Source organism: Monodon monoceros, unplaced genomic scaffold (assembly GCF_005190385.1).
Source record: "Monodon monoceros isolate NGI ecotype Baffin Bay Population unplaced genomic scaffold, NGI_Narwhal_1 Super_Scaffold_7, whole genome shotgun sequence".
Classification (NCBI taxonomy): Eukaryota; Metazoa; Chordata; class Mammalia; order Artiodactyla; family Monodontidae; genus Monodon; species Monodon monoceros.
In genome coordinates this window covers 64037583-64057175 of record NW_021703784.1, presented here as the reverse complement: position 1 = coordinate 64057175, position 19593 = coordinate 64037583, and the positions used below count along the sequence as shown (strand labels likewise).

At 34.8% G+C, this 19593-nt stretch overlaps 1 protein-coding gene across 2 annotated transcripts in view; it reads right to left on the bottom strand.

Moving 5' to 3' along the window:
- Nucleotides 1-19593, bottom strand: part of USP47 (ubiquitin specific peptidase 47) — a 121118-nt gene that overhangs the window by 10697 nt on the left and 90828 nt on the right. For both annotated transcript variants that reach the window (XM_029206882.1, XM_029206883.1), the window contains exons 11-20: nt 18802-18969; nt 16858-16989; nt 16338-16414; nt 15693-15748; nt 13555-13667; nt 12420-12524; nt 9776-9983; nt 7711-7826; nt 5332-5451; nt 2874-3651 (exon numbers count right to left, since the gene is read on the bottom strand). In XM_029206882.1, the coding sequence (XP_029062715.1) occupies nt 2874-3651; nt 5332-5451; nt 7711-7826; nt 9776-9983; nt 12420-12524; nt 13555-13667; nt 15693-15748; nt 16338-16414; nt 16858-16989; nt 18802-18969 (1873 nt within the window). The remainder of the gene's footprint in view (nt 1-2873; nt 3652-5331; nt 5452-7710; nt 7827-9775; nt 9984-12419; nt 12525-13554; nt 13668-15692; nt 15749-16337; nt 16415-16857; nt 16990-18801; nt 18970-19593) is intronic.

Genomic DNA, 19593 nt, shown 5'->3' with positions numbered 1-19593 from the left:
CAAAGACAGGTTCTATACTCCCTGAAACAATTCCTGGATTATAATGAATCACTTAAAGACTATCATTTTAAGTGCTGTTTGGTAATTATCTAAATGAGTTGTCTAGATGGTGCATGGTATACCACTCTTCAGATATCAAATTCTTTGTTTACCTATTCTACCTTGCCATTTCATCACTCTGAAGGACTTGTATTATTACGTATCACCCATGTTTCCCAGGCACCTACTTTCAGATCCCTGCGGAACTGTGACGAAGCAGTCTTACTAGAGACTCCTTAAACACTAGGCTGCTGGCTATCATCCCCACTCCCTTTTCCCTAAGCCAGATTTTTAAACATGAAAAGGCATTTTCCAGGGTTTTCACTTTTTCTTTCCAAACAAACCTTCTGTATGGCTTCTGAAAGCCTAAATAATTTGTAGAAAATGGTTTCTCTTCATCACGTTTTTTTTTTTTAAGTTTTTTTTTTAAGTTTCTTTGAAGTAAGCTTCAGGCAAGATATAAACTAGAAATTCTGAATTACATAATCTCAGAAGGATGGAAGAGATCTGTCAGTTTGGGCATTTGGACAAACAACAACAAAAACATATCAACATTGGTGAGATTTAAAATAATAAAAGAATAAATAAAATATAAGACTAAAACCAGCCAGAGAATTAGCAGGACAAGCAGGTTCAAGATACAAAATCTTGAATACTATTTCAATGAATGCTAGTAAATTAGCCCACAATGGATTTCTAAAAAGGTTAAAATGGCCAGCAATCTCCTTTGCAAAGATTTCATTAAGCATTCTAAGATGGAAATGGGACCCTTTAGACTATGATTCTAAATATTCCCACTGAATCCTTCCTACCGTTGAAACTCTCATGCAGTCTAATGTTCAGCACATCTTTCAAAAACAAACTCCTTGAAAGAAATTTCTAACCTTTTTCCAAAGAGAAGCTACTTTTAATTTCTGCAATGCCCTTGACGGGTTGAGGATGGTAAGAAAGCAGAGTAGGTACTAGCTATTTTTCCTGTACTATGACGTGAGGTAAGTAAGTAACAGTGGTAGCAGTGAGGAGGTGGAGGTATGAGTACTAGGCTTACAACCAGAATACCTGAATCTGATCCCAGCAGTGTGACTAGCTAACTGTGTGACCTCAGGCAAATTATTTAACTTGTTTGAGCCAGTTTCTTCATCAGTGAAAAGTGTCTAACAATATCAATTTCACACAGCTGTTGAGAACTAAATGAGATAACATGTTAATAAGAGTTATAAGAAAAAAACTCCATAGAAATTTAAATGAAGCATTACTATAATAGAGCTTCTCTATCTCCATTTTAACTCACGAATCCACATTTTCGCACTTGAGTTTCTGCAAGATATAGGTATGGATGTCAAATAATTACATTGTTATTTGGACCTAATTAATTAAAAACACAAATTTATGTATTTTTACTACTGATTTCATGATTTCTGCCACTTCCTTTTTTTTTTTTTTTTTGTGGTACGCGGGCCTCTCACTGTTGTGGCCTCTCCCGTTGCGGAGCACAGGCTCCGGACGCGCATCGGCAGGCGGACTCTCAACCATTGCGCCACCAGGGAAGCCCCGCCACTTCCTTTTAAAAGATCTAATTTTGAGACTACAAGTATCATAGCATTTAACTAATACAGTGTTGTTTGTGCACCTTCTCTCCACAAAATGAAGCATAAGGCCGCATCTTAGTCATCCTTACTTCTGACAAATACATATGGCCTGGCACCTGGCATGTATTCAGGAAATAATAATTGTGTGGGTGTATAAATGGATTGATGAAGAGTGGGACTCTCTTCCAAAAGTAATAGGAGCAAATGCATTCAGTTAGAAGCCTTAACCTCTAGTAATGGTTCCACTATTTACTAGATATGTATGTATTTTTGGGAAAGTCATTCACCCTCTATGAGTTTCAGTTTTCTTATCAGTCAAATGAGGATATCATTGTTTGCTTTATTAATTTCAGAAAAGCTTCAAGTGAGAACAAAAAAGTGTTTTGAAAACTAAAATATAAAAATATAAGGGGTAATATTAATATTTGCCTTTCAGACTAATGCAAAGTATTTAGGTTTTCAGCTATTTCCCTTTTATACTTGAAGAAAGATTTTGTATCTTGAACCTGCTTGTCCTGCTAATTCTCTGGCTGGTTTTAGTCTGATATTTTATGTATTCTTTTATTATTTTAAATCTCACCAATGTTGATACGTTTTTGTTGTTTGTCCAAATGCCCAAACTGACAGATCTCTTCCATACTTCTGAGATTATATAATTCAGAATTTCTAGTTTATATCTTGCCTGAAGCTTCCTTCAAAGAAACTTAAAAAAAAAACAAAAACAAAAGAAGGCCCTTTCCTTTCTCTGACTTTTCTGGTTGTGTACTTTTTACGGGGTGTAGGAAGGGTGCACTTTGGATTAGGTGATGGAGGAAAGGGAAGGAATGCACAAATTAAAAATTTTTCTAGGCACTGAATATAAAATTTTCTAAAGTGTCTGGCCTTTTTTGGGTATATTATTTACTATTTCAACTAATTCTTTTTTTTTTTTTTACTTAGTACTGTTATACTTCTTTCCTTTTAAAAAAATTTTTAATTCTTTTCCTTCTTTCCTTTTTTTTTTAAATCATCTCACAAAAGTTGTGACATCATTACCATCACAGGCATAATGCACAGGTCTAAGGACACCGTTTACTATAACTGCATCAAAACTGAAAGCAAAGGAGAGAGAGGATAATCTTATAACCCAGGAAGCTACAGATAATCTTAGGACAAAGCATCTCTTAGCTGATTCTTAACTAAAAATTTAAATAAACTGATAAAATAAGGCTGTTTCAAGGAGCCTTTTTCTTTCTAAGTACATACATTTATGTCCTTCCCCAGAACTTTCATCTGCAGCATAGGGTTCTGCTTGGAAATACATGTACTGTATTTCTCCCCTACTCTTGCCACTCTCATCATATTCACTGTCCGTTCCGGAGTCTTCTTCTGCTGTATCCCATGTCTCCTTCTTCCCTTCATTCGCTTTAGTTCTTCTACTACTCGTGATGCTGTGAGAGTCAAGTCCATTAGCCAAAGGGATTTGAGCATTATCTGCATTGCACAAAGTATCACTGCTATGACTTGAGCTAAGAATGTCACTGTCCACTGAACTTGTACTCCTGTCATTATTCACATCTGAATCTGATCGTTCTTCAGACTGAAAATTTTCAGGATCGGAAGTCTGAATATGCTGTTCAAGTTCTCTATTATCCACTGAGGCTGAAGAGTCCCTCTCATTGAGAGGTGATTCAATGTTTTCAAAGTCACTTGTCTCAGTACTTTTGCTGCTGTCCCCATTATCTCCCTCCTGCTGCTGTTGCAGTGACAAGCTTTTGAGTTTTTCAGTGCTTTCTTCTAGAATAGCTTCCACAGACTTTAGACCCCCTGCAGGTCCTTTGACTCTTTCACAGTCATCATCCACATTACCAGAGTCACCCCCAGCTTTCTGGTATGCTGTCCTTTTGGAATAAGATCCTGGAGATTGTTCAGGTAACAAAACAAATAATCTGATTGTATTTGCATGCCGATCCAGGAGTTTCCATAAATGAGAGTCTGTAAAGGCCATCTGGTAATCCAAAGTCTCAGAACTTTCAACGAACACCTGAACAGTAAGTCAAGGAGTTATATTACATCATTAATTTTGGTGACATTCTCATTCATTATAAGAATAATATCGTATCAATATAAGACAGTGCACAATAAATTATAAAAGTTGAGATGATAATGTTTCTAAAGGACACGCCCATTGTTTTTGGAGACTAAATAAAATAAATATTATGTTCATATGTCTTTGTAATTAGCCATAAAACTGCTAAACAAATATCTTGTTTATCGGAAAATGTATGAAAAAATCTTGGGAATGCAACACCAAAATCCAGGTTATATAAAAAATTTAATGGACAAATGACTTGATTCTAGAGCAAATTAATTGCAAGGAAACATGTAAGGAAATCTTTAGATTAAAATAAACTTGAGAGAGCTTATGGACTTTATTTAGATCCTGATTTGAACAAACAAATCTTACTTAAAAAAATTTTTTTAAAGATAATCAGGGAAATTTGAATATTGACTAGGTATTGGTTGATATTAAGGCATTTCTATTAGTTTTTTAGGTATAATAATGTAATTGTGGTTATGTTTTTAAAAAGAGTTCTCATCTTTTAGAAATATAAATTCATATTGCTTGTAGATGAAATGATATGATGCTGGGAATGTTTTTCAAATAATCTGGGGGAAGTAGTTAAATATAACTATGAACATGAACAAGACTTGATAATTATAGAAGCTGGGTGATACGTACATAACACTATTCATGCACTTCTGCATATGTTTGAAATTTTCCACAATAAATTAAAAAAATGAAATGCATATACATAAATCAGGCAATTATGAGTAGTATTTTGAATTTTGCATAAAAAGATTATTATTCAATAAATGTTATAAATCAGGACTATCAGCTAACCATTTAAAGAAAAAAATAAAGTTAGATCCCTCCCACTCCTTACCCTAAAACAGTATTAGGGTGGATTGGCGATTTTAATGTTACACACAAACACCACACAGAAGTACTGGAAGAAACTAGGGGTGAATAAAAATTACACATCAGAATTAATAAAACAAAACTGAAAAAAAAAGAGGCTAAATATGATAAAAGACCAAACTGCCCTAAGATGAATGAGACTGGAAATGGTGATAAATAAAAAAGACAGCAAATGAGGAAAATTTGATACAATTTATCCAGAGTAAACCAAAGGCATTAGGAATAAAAACATAGGAAAAATGATAAATGATGGAACACATAATGATATCAAGAGATAAAACAAAGAGATCAACATGAACTTTCTCTTTTCTTACAGAGATAAATGAGTAGGAAAAGGGAATAATGTGGGGTGAATCCAAGATAGTAATTTTCTCCACACTAGGCATGCTTCAGACTTTCACCATGAAGTACTGCTTTATGGGAGAAGCTCAAGAATGAACAAAATTCAGAGAACATAATCATTGTGACCAGAACTAGTCATGAGGGCTCCACCAAAGAAGGAGGACTAATCTTGGGCTTGAAACAAACTGTAGGAAGAGGGGGAAACACTCCAGGAGGGGCGGTACATGAACAAGGCAAAGAGGAGAGCCAGCAAGACTGACTGAGAAGACAGAGAAGCAAGATGTGACCTGACTACAAAAGGAGGGTAATTATTGGGAGGATGTGAGAACCCAAAAATAAATTTCAGACAGATGGTGAGTGGCAGCATAGAAAATAGTCATGAAAAAATAAAAGACATACCTTGTTACTTCTAAAAAACCCTTCAGCTTTCAGGGTTTTACTGGGCACAGTGAGAAGACGCAAATCATTGTAGCAGCGTTCCAGCACTATTCTCATTGTTTCAGCAGGTAAATAGATGGCCTATAATGAAAGTAATTTAATTAAAAAGTGCTCTTTCAAGAATAATTCTGCTTGACTTGGAAATATGGGAAAATGAGACACTGCTCAGTTCTTCTTAAAAATAGCAGAAAGAGGGGCTTCCCTGGTGGTGCAGTGGTTGAGAGCCCGCCTACCGATGCAGGGGACACGTGTTCGTGCCCCGGTCCGGGAGGATCCCACATGCCGCGGAGCAGCTGGGCCCGTGAGACATGGCCACTGGGCCTGCGCGTCCGGAGCCTGTGCTCCGCAGCGGGAGGGGCCACAACAGTGAGGGGCCCGCGTACCGCCAAAAAAAAAAAAAAAAAAAAAAAAAAAAAATAGCAGAAAGAAAATTAAGAGAAAAAATAATCTTAGTAGAGGTTTACAAATTTTTAAAGAATCTATGGGAAAAATTATTAGTCCCATCCATTAATTATGATGTAAATTAGGAAAACAGAGTATCACTTATAAATGTATGCTCTGAAGCTATTTTAAAAGTAACAATTTTTCACTAAAAGTTCTATTTCTCCCAAACTCATGAAGTAAATGAGGTGATTTGATTCCAAAGAAACTGAGTAACTGACTTTGAGAACTGATGTCAAACCAACACCTGTTTAACTTCTTGACTTTGGATGAGTTCTTCTGTATTCTGTGAATAGTTGTTAATACTTTTACTAAATCAATTTTCTTCTGTGTAAAATGAGATTAAATTAGTAGGTAAATTTTAAAGTTTTCTAAAATTCCATGTCCTAAATTTTTGGTGTTATAAATTTCTCATGAAATGAGCAGATAAAAATAATTTACATTTTATAAAACATGATTTGTTTTACAGCTAATGATAACTAATTCTCAGGCATCCTTGTTATACTTTAAACACTATATTTCTTGGCATCCTGTTTTCTCACTGTCTTTATTCTTAGACACATTTTTCCCCAACAAAATTATCAGCTTCTTCAGGGAAGGAAATGCATGTGTTTCTTTTGTACTACCTCAGTGCTCATATTCTAGATTAAACTGTAATACAGAGCAGTTACACTAATGCTGTCTTTTTATAAGTAATTTAATCATAAACTATGACTTCACAGTATGATTTGTTTCCTCCAATTATTACTTTGGCAAATTGTTGGAAGTCATTTTTTTCAAACATAAAAATAATTAAAAACTAACTTCTATATAATACTTTACCATTCTTTTTTCCACAAAAAGAGCATTTATTTGTTTTGTTCATGTTCACAACAACCCTGTTAAAATAGGCATTAAAAAACCCCAGATGAGATAAAAGACAATACTACCATAAAATGAATGAATGGAAACTGGAAGTTCCTTGACTTGCGAATTCTGAACAATTTCGACCACACCAAGGGAATCTTAACCTGGGGTTAATTTTGCCTATGTTTGTGTGCTCAATGTTCTATAGTGTACAAGACCCCTGAAAGGATAATAACCATTTCTGTGGAGTGGAATAGTTTTTTTGTCTAAGGAAATCTGAATGTTTCATCATCATATTTTTCCAGTTCAAAAATTCTGAATGCGCCTACGCTATTTACCACTAACTCACATAGTGTGGCTAATATTTGATTCATCACCTTTCTCTTCTACTTCTATTCATCTACCACTGTCTTTCTGGTTACCCAAGAGTGAAACTCCTCAGGTCTTCTGTGCTCCTGCCTTGCTCCAATGTTTACCAATCACAAGTGCTGCCAATTCTATTTATACATTCATTCTTACAATCGCCACTTCTCTCATTTCTGGTCATAATGCCTTCATCTGAATTATTCCAACAACCTCCTCATCTATGTTCCTGAGTCCTCCCTCAGTCGACAGGGAACACTAGTCTAGTGTTGCCAGAATTACCACGCTATAGCAGAGCTCTCATCATACCACTGCTGTACTTAGAAAAACAACCAACCAACCAACCTACTTCCTACTGTTTACATTAAACAGGGCCCAAACTTTTGAGTTTACATTTAAAAACCTTCCATGAGATAAAGTGAACTTGTTTTCCAGGCACGTACTTTACAATGATCCAGCCAAGCACACATATCACTGCTATGTGCACTTGCTTCACACTCCTTACCTCCACGCTTAAGTCAATCTGTTTCTTCCATATGCAGCATCGTTCTCTCCTAACCACAGTTGTCTCCTAGCTATAAATACTGGCTCCTTGAGGTAAATATTGGTTCCTACATCTTGTAACTATCACATAGTGCTTTGTACACAGCAGGTACTTAAAAATATTCATTGACCAATTTTAAAACTTACCTTTGAAATAAGCTGTTTGAACTCTGTAACTGTTTGATTTAAGTAAGCTCGAACAGTGATAGGAGCAGCTACAGATTCTGCCTTTAGATCAACAACATGAACCTTCACCATCACTTCTGTCCCATTGGAAAAACATAAAAACCCAATTGGAGGTTATTTTTTAAAAGGTATTTCACATGAGCAATGCATTCTAAATGTGTTTCTAATACATGGCAAAGAAAATATTTTTCTAATTATCAAGATGGTAGATGTATATGTTATACATGTTAAAACTTTCACAATTTATCACATTACAAACATATATAAAGAAATAAAAAAATGAAGCTAATAAAAAAGTTCTTATAGATCTCTTTAAAAAATGACAAAAGTCAAAATGTGACTTTTAAAAATAAGTGCTTTGTTTCCTTATAAAACATTAACACCACTGTCAAATTTATCAAGCATATTAAAAGTACATACCCAAAGTTCCAAAATACAGACCAAAACCACAACACTAAATAAATGTAAATAACTACAAATGCTGTGCGTGGGGCTTCTCATTGCAGTGGCTTCTCTTGTTGCGGAGCATGGGCTCTAGGCATGCAGGCTTCAGTAGATGCAGCATGCGGGCTCAGTACTTGTGGCTTGCGGGCTCTAGAGCACAGGCTCAGTAGTTGTGGCACATGGGCTTAGTTGCTCCATGGCACGTGGGATCTTCCTGCACCAGGGATCAAACCTGTGTCCCCTGCACTGGCAGGCAGATTCTTAACCACTGTGCCACCAGGGAAGTCCTCATGTTACAATTTAAAGCCACCTTCTCCTCTCCTATTTTCAGGAGATCATTATATAACTTAACTTTTAGTCACCAGAAAAATAAATGATCTTCAAACACCAGATTTAGTACATAGTTATTCTCCAGCTTAACTGTTTTAATCTCTTATATGTAGTATATGTCAATACTCCATTTTCCCCCAAATGTTACTAATCTAAATCTGAATAAATATTCCGCTAAAGTCTTGATTATTAATGAATAAAGGAGATTACTTTACAAGGTTTACAATCCACAATGACATTTAGAATTCTCTTTTTAAAAAGTGGGTTTTTTGCTGACCCATGTTATATTTTTATCATAGTTTTTACAGTCTAGCTCAAAAATAATCTGCAGGGACTTCCCTGGTGGTGCAGTGGTTAAGAATCCGCCTGCCACTGCAGGGGACATGGGTTCGATTCCTGGTCCAGGAAGATCCCACACGCCGCAGAGCAACTAAGCCTGTGCGCCACAACTGAGCCTGCGCTCTAGAGCCCACAAGCCACAACTACTGAGCCCGCATGCCACAACTACTGAGCCCGCGTGGCACAACTACTGAAGCTCACATACCTAGAGCCTGTGCTCTGCAACAAGGGAAGCCACTGCCATGAGAAGCCCACGCAACGCAATGACGAGTAGCCCCCACTTGCCACAACTAGAGAAAGCCCACGCGTAGCAACGAAGACCCAACGCAGGCAAAAAACAAAAAAAACAAAAAATCTGCAAGAAAATGCTCCAAAGGGACTCTTTACAGAGAGAGCGGAGTCTGACTAAAGGAGCTCTTGAAAGAATACCACACTTAATCTACTTTGGAAAGAAGAGCCTTCATAAAAAGGAGGTGTATAAGATCCACAGAAGAACAGAATTTGAGTTATGAAACCATAACCATAATAAGGTCTTCAAGGAGACCCTGAAAAAGAGACTCTACTTCTGAGACTTTATGGGAATATACCAGGGTCTTCTCTATAAAAAGAGAGAGGCTGGGGCAGGCGCAGAGGTAGGGAGGGAGGACAATTTAGTACTGGAGAAGAAAAAAAAATCCCACTGAAGACTATAAGCCAGAAGTTTTGTTGTTTGTTTCTTAAATTTTGTGTATAGTTTTTTGGAAAGTAATCTAGAACTTAATTCCAGGTTTGTTGCTGACTACTTCCCAACCTATCAGAATTATTCTACATTTTAAGAACATGTAAAAAATTTAAAAATAATTCCTACAAACAAAAAACTTTCTTATGAAAATTTTAAGTCCTTTACAACTCAGAATACCATGAAATTCCTTACCTCCGGGTTTGTAAGACTGGAAAACCTGATCGGGTCTTCTTGTCTCCAACAGCAGATCAAACATGTATGTTGACTTGACTCCACCCAGTAAAAGTCCCATTGGCGTATCTTCTTCTCCTTCATATGATCGTTCAAGATAATCATGAAACTCATCATATTTAACAAGACGACAGCAATCCATAGGTATCACCTCTTCTAAATCCATCATCTAAAAGAATATAACACCCGAGGAAAAACAAAAAGAAATATATAGTATTGATATTTTAGTCTGATGTGTAACTGTACTAACAACAGGTCCTAACAAACAATAAAATCCATATATTTATGATTTGCATCAAAGCTCAAAGGCACAACTTAAAGGGTATTTTAAAATAACCATAGTTCATTATCCCTCAAATTATACAACCTATGCACTAACATATTTTAAAGACTTTTTTGTTTTTACAAAAGTTAACATTCTAAACTTTAGATGTACTCAAAATTAATGCACTGTAAGCTATTGCTTTATAACCAGTCAGCTGGAAACATGAGGGGAAAACAACCAACTAGAACATGCATCTTTTGTTATCTTAATACAATTTGGAGGAAAACTGGTAATTAATGTATCTAGTAACGATCTCCCTAAGCAAGGGAGGATAGCATGCCTTGTAGAGCCACCACAAAGGTCATAGCTTCTGTCTCCCAAGTGCTACCCGACTCCTCTCTGAACCATCCCCTTCGATCTTAGCCTCCAGAACACCAACAAATTGGGCACAGGAATTTCTGTCAAAAATTTTCCCTCTAGTACATGTCACTAGTAGATGGCATACCCTGGATGCAACATCACTTTAAGTGGGAGCTGAACCTCCTGGAGAAACATAGTAGGATTGCTTAGAAGTATTCAATACTCATCTGAAGTTTGTGATTACAACTTTAAAGAAAGCGTTACTGTAAGCCTTGGTATGTCCCCATTGCCCTCTACTCCTCCATCCCTCACTTCCCACAAATGGAGCTTTATTTTTCTTATATAAGATCAATTTATTTCTCTTTTCTATTTCACTCTTTACATTTGTGAAATTAAACTTTCTATTTTTTAAGACAAGATTTTTTTCTTCCTACATTAAAAACTGATGGAATATAAACTACCCTTAGTGCTATCACTGATTGACCTTACTGTGTAAAACTGTTTAAAGACATTTTCTTCATTTTAGTTTAATTTGGTTTCACTATTGTTTTGCTTGCAGTCCACCATTATGTTTAACGGATTTTTACTTTAATCAGGTGAACCCAGAGCCATTCATCCATTTTATTATTTGTTCATTCATTTATTCATTCACATACCCATCCAATTTTGACTCTCCTGTTTACCAGGCAAAAGTAGTGGAAATGCAACTGCGAACAAAACCAGAACACTCTTCACCCTTGTAAGTGCTTACGGTTTAGTGAGGGACATTAATTAATTAAAATAGTCACACAAATGTAAATTTTCAGTACTGATAAAGTGCTATGAAAGACCAGGTACACAATACAAGTTCTCAAACTGTGTGTGTCTAAAAACCACTTGAGGTACCTGTTTAAAATGCATAATCCCAGATGCCAAAACATAAGTTCAGATTCATTTGCAGGAATTTGTTTTTTAATAGGAATGTGATTCTGGTGCAGGTTATGCTGGATCACACTTTGAGAAACAATGCCAGCTATCTTGTGAATTATTTTTACTTCTTTCATTGGTTCTACATATAATTATAAATGAAATGACGTAGTATGCAATTTTTTCTCTAGGTAATGACTGTTTAACTTCAGTCAAATGATGTTAATGTTTACATGGAAAGGGCAAAAAGTTTTGTCAAGTATAACAGATGACATTTAGAATAATCTGGTTAAAGAATGCTTCTTTTTCTATTTGCCTTTCAAAACCCACTTATAAATTTGCATTATTCTTAGAATAAAATGCAAACTTCTATTCTTACACAGCCTTTAATTTCATTTTATGTGCCTCTATTCTCAATCAAGATGATCTAAACACAATGCACCTTTTTTCAGTTTCTTAATCATGTACTTCCTCACCTCAGTTTTTACACATGCTGTTACCTCTACTTAAAGTACTCTTCCCCAACTTCTTGCACAGCTGTCTCCTCATGGTTTAAGTCTCAGATTAAATAACCTTAATATACTACTGAATTACTTTATGGCATCTAATAAGATATTTGCAAACTGTGGTGTTTAAATATTTTTTGTCTGTTTTTTTCCCCAGTGGGATTGTAAACTCCAAGAAGGCAGTGAGCCTGTTTTGCTCACTCTGGTACCTCTAACACCTCATGTGGTCTTGTTCACTCAAGTTCTCTAATGCATCATATAGCAGACACTCAACAAATATCTGCTAAATGAATATAAAGAATAAATAAATATTTTTGTTTCTAATTCTATTTCTGAGTTTTAGAAAGCTTTAACTGGCTTTCGGAGTGAGAAAGTTCTCAAAAGCAATGGACCACATTCCAGAGAAGAGGTGTAAACTATACTCTTTAAGAGACATAGGATTTAAGTGGGCTATCAAAGCTACTGCTAGTGCTTATATTACTACTGACTATAGTAAAAACTTGGGAAAATGTTAATACTGTTATGTAAAATATCAATAATTAAATGCCAACAGTGCAATTAAACATACCTTATAAGCCATTTCTACTGCTTCCTTTAATGTCTTATCCTTATGAACCTCCAATTTATTTTCCATCATCACTTGTTTCACAGGATGCAAACAGAATAATTTTATCTAGAAAATGTAAAATATCATCATTAACTCAACAGGTCATAAATCAAACTTACTTCTTTTGTAGACAGTATTTTTTCCTAATAGTCAAAAATATTATAATTAAAAAAAACATAATTGGGATCATTCTCCATCTATTTATCTCACTTAATAATTGATACTGTCTCATGTTATAAAAAAATTCAAAATCATTAATTTTAACAACTGTATGTTTCTTTATAAGCATGTATCACAATTTATGTAATAACTCTCCTACTGATATATATTCAAGTTGTTTCCAATTTTTCTGTAATTTGGAAAATACTGTGGAGAATGTCCTTGTGGTCAAAATTTTTACCACATCTGTCATTATCTCATTAGGTAATATTTTCTTGAGAGAATTATATAAAAGAATATGAATTTGCTTAAGGCTCTTGATAAATCCTACTCAAATTCTAGGAAGAAAGGTTTTATCAATTTATACTTGTAGCAGAATGTTACAATGTTCATCTCACTGTAACCTCAGCAGCACCGAGCATTATCACTATGTTACTGGTTTTTTGTTTTTTGTTTTTTTTAAATAAATTTATTTATTTTTGGCTGCATTGGGTCTTCGCTGCTGCATGCAGGCTTCTCACTGCGGTGGCCTCTCCCGCTGCAGAGCACGGGCCCTAGGCAGGCGGGTCCCAGCAGCTGCGGCACATGGGCTCAGCAGTTGTGGCTCACCGGCTCCAGAGCACAGGCGCAGCAGCCATGGTGCACGGGCCCAGATGCTCCGTGGCATGTGGGATCTTCCCGGACCAGGGATCGAACCCACATCCCCTGCATTGGCAGGCAGACCCCCAACCACTGCGCCACCAGGGAAGCCCATGTTACTGGTTTTTTATGCATAAAAGGAAATCATTTTACCTCAGTAATATAGTTGGTTATACTGTTTAATGATCATGATGGCATAACTATCTACAGAATCAACCCAATGAGTCAGTGATGAGAACTGCAGTTAAGCAAAGTTCAATAGCACTTTTTAATTAAAAGTAAAATTAGGAAATCTAACCTTGCATGTATTGCGCTCAATTTCTCGTTGCCTCTTTTCTTGTTCTTCCAATTCTCTCTCTCTCTGCACCAAATTTTTAATATGTTCTGGATATTCATCTACTTCTAGAAATTCTATTAATAGTAAAAACAGGGTAAAACAGTGCCACTGAGATTGAGCTTCCTTTATTTAATTTTGTTCTACTATGTTCCCAGAGTATACACTTCTACTATAGCTGTTATCAAAATATATCTCAATTACATCAATCTTTCAACTTGGAACATGAGCTTCTTCCAGACAAGGGTGAAGAGGTAGTTGATAATGACACATGGTTGGTCTCAAAAAAGCCATATCTTTATCTGTATACCTCTTGGCTCCAGACAACTCTGGTATGTAAATTAAGATTTTTTAGAATGAAAAAGCCGCCCTTAAACTTGAAAATAAAAGCACTTCTGATTTCAAATAGTGCTATCACCATCAAATTGTATAACCCTGGGCAAGTTTACTTCTCCAGACCTTGGTTTCTTCAGCTTATTAACAGCACCTTACCACATAGAGTTATTACCTGGGATATAAGGAAATGTAATAAATACTGCTGACGCTCTACTACTACAAATGGTATTTATTTGTTTACTATTATTCACTAATATGATTCTCTTTCCTTTGTTCTCAAAGTAGTCTTTTAGCTGCCTTCTAATCAAAGAACTTCATATGTAACTCAAAGTATTCGAAGTGACAGTATGAGACTATAACACTGTTTAATAAAGCCAATGATTGTTAGGCATTAAACAGGGAGAACAATTTATATTTTAAAAAATCATGCCTCTGTGGAAGGTAAAAATCCACTGTTTACAGAAATGAGCTCCAATTTAAAAAATGTTCCATATATCATACATACAGTGCCCCTTGGTGCTTCATCACAAAACTAGAGTTGTGAGGAGCGGATAAAAGAAAGCTGAGTTACTGTACTACATGAAATATCTGGAATGCTGGGTGTCACAGAGGATACACAAACTATAAACCTCGCTCTGCCTCCAGGTAGCTATGACCTTGGACAAATTACTCTTCAGGGTATAGTTGCATTATGTGTAAAGTAAGAATGAATACTTCTACTCTGAAATCTCTGTTCTGAAATGACTTATTATAATTTCCTTTTTTCTTTCCTATAATTACACAGTAAATTATTGAACAGCCTCTATATGACAGACCCTGTATTATATCATTGGTGAAAAGATAAATAAGTCCTAAGCCTTGCACCAACTGAATTCACAATCTGATGAGAGTTTACGAAAATGTCAACAAAAACATTAGACTGCTTAAAACAGATTTACTCATAGTAGTTTCTAAACAAAGGAAATATATTGAAATCAAAGACAATGATTATATTAATTGTGAAAAGAATATGAGCAAACACATCACCTGTGTATATATCGTATGCACGCACACACACACACACACTTTATACACCTATGTGCAAATACTGTCTCGGTCACGATCAGAGTTACCAAGAAAACACAGGAACTGTAATTTTTTAAAGTAGCAGTTACGAAAGGAAAAAAGAAAGGCAAATCCACATGCTTTGTATACAGGATTATTTTTAGGATTCCTAATAAAATTAAAATCTAATAAAGGATGCATACTCGACTCATAAAACTTTACTTGCTTTTTAAGCAAATAAGCAAAGATGTTTAACTATAGTATGATACTAAATGCTTAAAATTTTATCTCATTTAATTTTTTATAATAATCCTATAAAATACTATAATTATTCCCATTTTACATGTGTGGAAAGTAAGACTTAGAAAAGTTAAATAACTTGTTCTGGGACATGCAGATGGTGAGTTATGGCTGCTACACAGATCTGGAGACTATCATCACTGCACCAAACTACAGATAATACAACCTTACTGCAAATAAATATCCAACGTATGCAATGCAGAGTAAGTTTTGTCTCTTAGTGTATTAAAAAATAGTTCAACTTTTTTCCAAGTGCTTTTACCAGTTGGTATTATCTCATAACAGTCTTTATAATTAATTCTTCCACACATAAAAAAATTTAATTGTCCTATCATTTAAAAGTAGTTATCTGGGTTTATAAAACTTGCAAAAAAACTGGTTTATAACACAGACTAAAATCAAGTAACTATATGTCAACATACTTGCATTTCTTGCTGGGTCCTTCAGTCTATATATCAGCATATATGCATTTGTGGAGCTAGTAAAATATAAAAAAGATTAATAGGGACAAAAAGTAGATTGTAAAGATTCCATTTCCTAGCATCAAATATTTATTTTAAATAGTTTTTTTGTTGTTTCAAACAATTAGAAAATCATGTAGCTGTTCTTGTACAGGCTCAGATTTAAACGTTCTTGAAAAAAAAGGAGACTACTTTGCTTTTACTGACATATTTATGAGAAAATCCCGTATCTTTTCTTGGTAACGTAGTAAAATCTTCAAAAAACCTTTGTCCTAGAATGAGTACTACAGGTAAGTCAGGAGTCAGCAATTTTTTTCTGGAAAAGGGCCAGACAGTAAAAGTCATAGGCTTTGTGAGCTATTCTGTGTGTGCTAAAATTACTTAACTCTGCTGTTGTGTGGGAAAAGATCAACATACAATATTTAAACAAATGAGTATGATGGTGTTCCAATAAAACTTTATTTCCAAAAACTGAAGGCAGGCTGAATTTGGCCCATAGGTTACAGTTTGTTGACCCTTGGGTTAAACCTTTTTAGTGATAAAAAAATGTTGAAAAGCTGTAAATAATTCTAATTTATAAACAGAAAAACTTAGGAAGTTATTTACCTTGCAAAAGCACTGGAGTAATAGCCTCTGCTTCCTGAAGATCCACCATGTGTTTTCTTAATGTCCTCTTGTGTTATCTAAAAAGTTGTTACATTACTTACTTTTTTGGTAAGATCTATAACACCATTACTTTTATGTCAACATGTAACCCAAGTTTTAACCTCAGAGTTAAATGGACCACACAGATAACAGTTCACAAAATGTAATCATAATCAGTGGCTACTAATGGCCAATCTTTTCTAGTGCTCTTAAATAGACAGCCCGTGTGAAGGCTCAGGGCAAGAAGAAAACTGGGAGTCTAGCTCTGCAAACACTCAGCAAGCCCAAAATATAACAAAATAAAGAAACAAAGGAAATTTACTGAAAACAAAAACAAAAGAATGACATCTGGTATGTCTTAATGATTTGGTATGCTTCAACGGACAGACTGAGTCTCTCATTTTTAATAAACCCTGCTGTTGATGAGAAACATCCCTACTCCTGTCTTTCAGAATAATAATCTTAAAAAATCCCTCCTTACCCTGCTGACATGTTGATCATTGAAGCTGTACCACTGCTCATCACTGAATGACTTTATACAAGCATAGTAATGACCACCAGCAGCACTCCCTGAATGAACCATAACCGAGAAGAGCTCATAGATCAAAGAATTCTAAAGAAAAGAATAAAAGTAAGTCAGCACAGAGGAAAAACACAAAACCCTAATTTGTATATTTCCTATTCTCTACTAAAACACAGGGAACTAACATGTTAGTTGTCCTCTGTATTTATGGCAAGTCAACTTTTCTCTAAGGTCATTAAAATGGTAATTCACCACATAATTTTTATAAACCACAAGTTTCATTCAGTGTATTCCTTCACATTTTAATTATGCTATAACCTCTAGAACAATGCATAACTGAAATACAAATTTATATATTTATGTAAAAAGAAAATAACAGTCTGAAATTTTAGAAGGTGTTAAACATGAGACCATTCTGATATGCACATCAAAATCAATAAATCCCAAATAACATTTTTAAAATTTCAAATAAGATTCCACTTCCTTTATAAAAGGGCTAAGGTATATAATTATTTTGAACATCTTCTAATTTATTTATGTAATATCTGTGATACAGTGATCTATTGATTTGATAACTCTAAGATATGCAAAGCTGGTTCAACATTAGAAAATCAACCTATGTAAACCAGGCTAAAGAAGAAAAGTTACATGATCTTACCAACTGAACCCAGAAACAACATTTGACAAAATCCAAACCCATTCATGATAAAGACTCTCAACAAACTAGGAAGAGAGGAACCTCCTCAAATTGATAAAGAACATCTATAAAAAATCTAGACCTAATATCTTACTTAATGGCGAAAGACTGAATACTTTCCTCCTGAGATGGGGAATAAGGCAAGAGCGTCCTCTCTCACCACTCCTATTCAACACTGTATGGGAAATCCTATCCAGTGAAATAAGATAAGGAAAACAAAAAAAAAGATAGACATAATTGTCTATGTAGAAAAACAGGTTGGGGGTTGGATTTAGCTCTTGAGCCACAGTTTTCCAACCCTTGTTTGAATGCAATGTTCTCTACACTAAGTTATAATGTATCCACTACATTATTCATCACAGCAATTCACACCTCATCTGTCTGCACTGAAAGAAACAGATAATTTTAAAAGGTAAAGGGTAGTGGTAATGGTGGTGAGACTAATGGTCTTGATCTAAAAACAGATTTATGCAAGTGAAACTCCATTCTTAAATACTGCCTAAAAAAACCCCTATATTTAATACGACTCTGTAAGACTTGAGCTAGTGATCAGTCTTGACACTGGTGATTCATTATTCACACCATGCTCAAGACATCTGATCTGTAATTCTCCCCTCAATAAAGCAAATTATACAAATGTGAAAGAAATGGTTTGATAAAATCTTAAAAATCACTGACCTAGTAACAAAAAAATTCTATCCTAGATATTATCCAGTCTTGTAGTTTTCAAATGATAATCCATGGAATTGTATCATTTTTTGAAGTCCCTTATAAGGGCTGTCATAGGGGAGGGGAGGAAAACTGAGGGGTCCCCTACCTAAAAAAGATTAGTTCTCTTATTGTTTCAGGAAAGGTCCCATAGCCAGAATTTTTTAAATTAACAAATCTAGTCTAATGCCTTCATTTTGCTATATGAGAAAACTCTGATATAAGATTTAGAGGCTTGCTGCTACTTTAAAGGCAAAATGAAGTGGTTTCCTCACTACTAGCACCCTTTCCACACCACCACTCAGCTTGCTTCAGCGGTATAGTTCAGCCTCTCAGAAATTAATGCTCCCACCTGTAAGTAGTTTTTTTCTAAAGTTTAATTATGACCACATATATGCATAAAAATAATAGCAATTTCTTTTAAAGAGAATTATATAGCAGCTCAGAGATTACCTTACTTTCTCTTTCAACTAAAAACCACCAATTACAGAAAGTACCTTTTCAAGTCCAGGTTTTGGAATCTTTTCAGTTCCACTATTGCTTTCAAGGCAGATCCCTTCATCAACACCATCATCATTGGAGAAATCATTGCTCATTTGATCACTGTGACAACTGCCTTCATTTTCTGCTCCACTGTCAGTGCAACTTTCAGTCTGAGGAGATTTCTTAATAGAACATAATTATCTTACAATTATAAGCTAAATAAAGGGAAAATATAAACCTTTCAATCTATATGCTGCTTTTCCACATAATTTATGATGCTATTGTTAATAAAAATACTTATTCTACTTTAAGCAAATTTATTTTCTCTTAAAAAGTGAGGCCTTAAATAAAATTAAACAAAAGTGTATTTTATTTTTTTAATTATTATTTTTTAAAAGTGTATTTTAAAAGCATTTCTATTAACAACCTTAAAATTCTAATACAACAAATTAGTGTTTCAGAATTCTATTAAACCCCATTTATGTTTACAGCTGCAAAGTAACTATATAAAATTACCATTTCTTTCATCAAAACCATAAAAGCAGAGAACTTATGCTCCAAAATGAGCTTCTGTTGTTCTCAAATCCCAAAAGAATATCATCTCCTTTCTTGAACAAAAAGGTCAATTCAGTTTATCACTATGCTAGGTATTACAGACAATTAGAAAGAAAAACAAGACACTGTATCTATCCTCAAGAACTTTATACTCCAGTTAAAGGAGGTGGAAATGTAACAACAGTAAATACTTTTCCATGCTTTTATGATTTTTAAATCCCTTTCAGACAAATTTAAAGAATTCTTTCTAG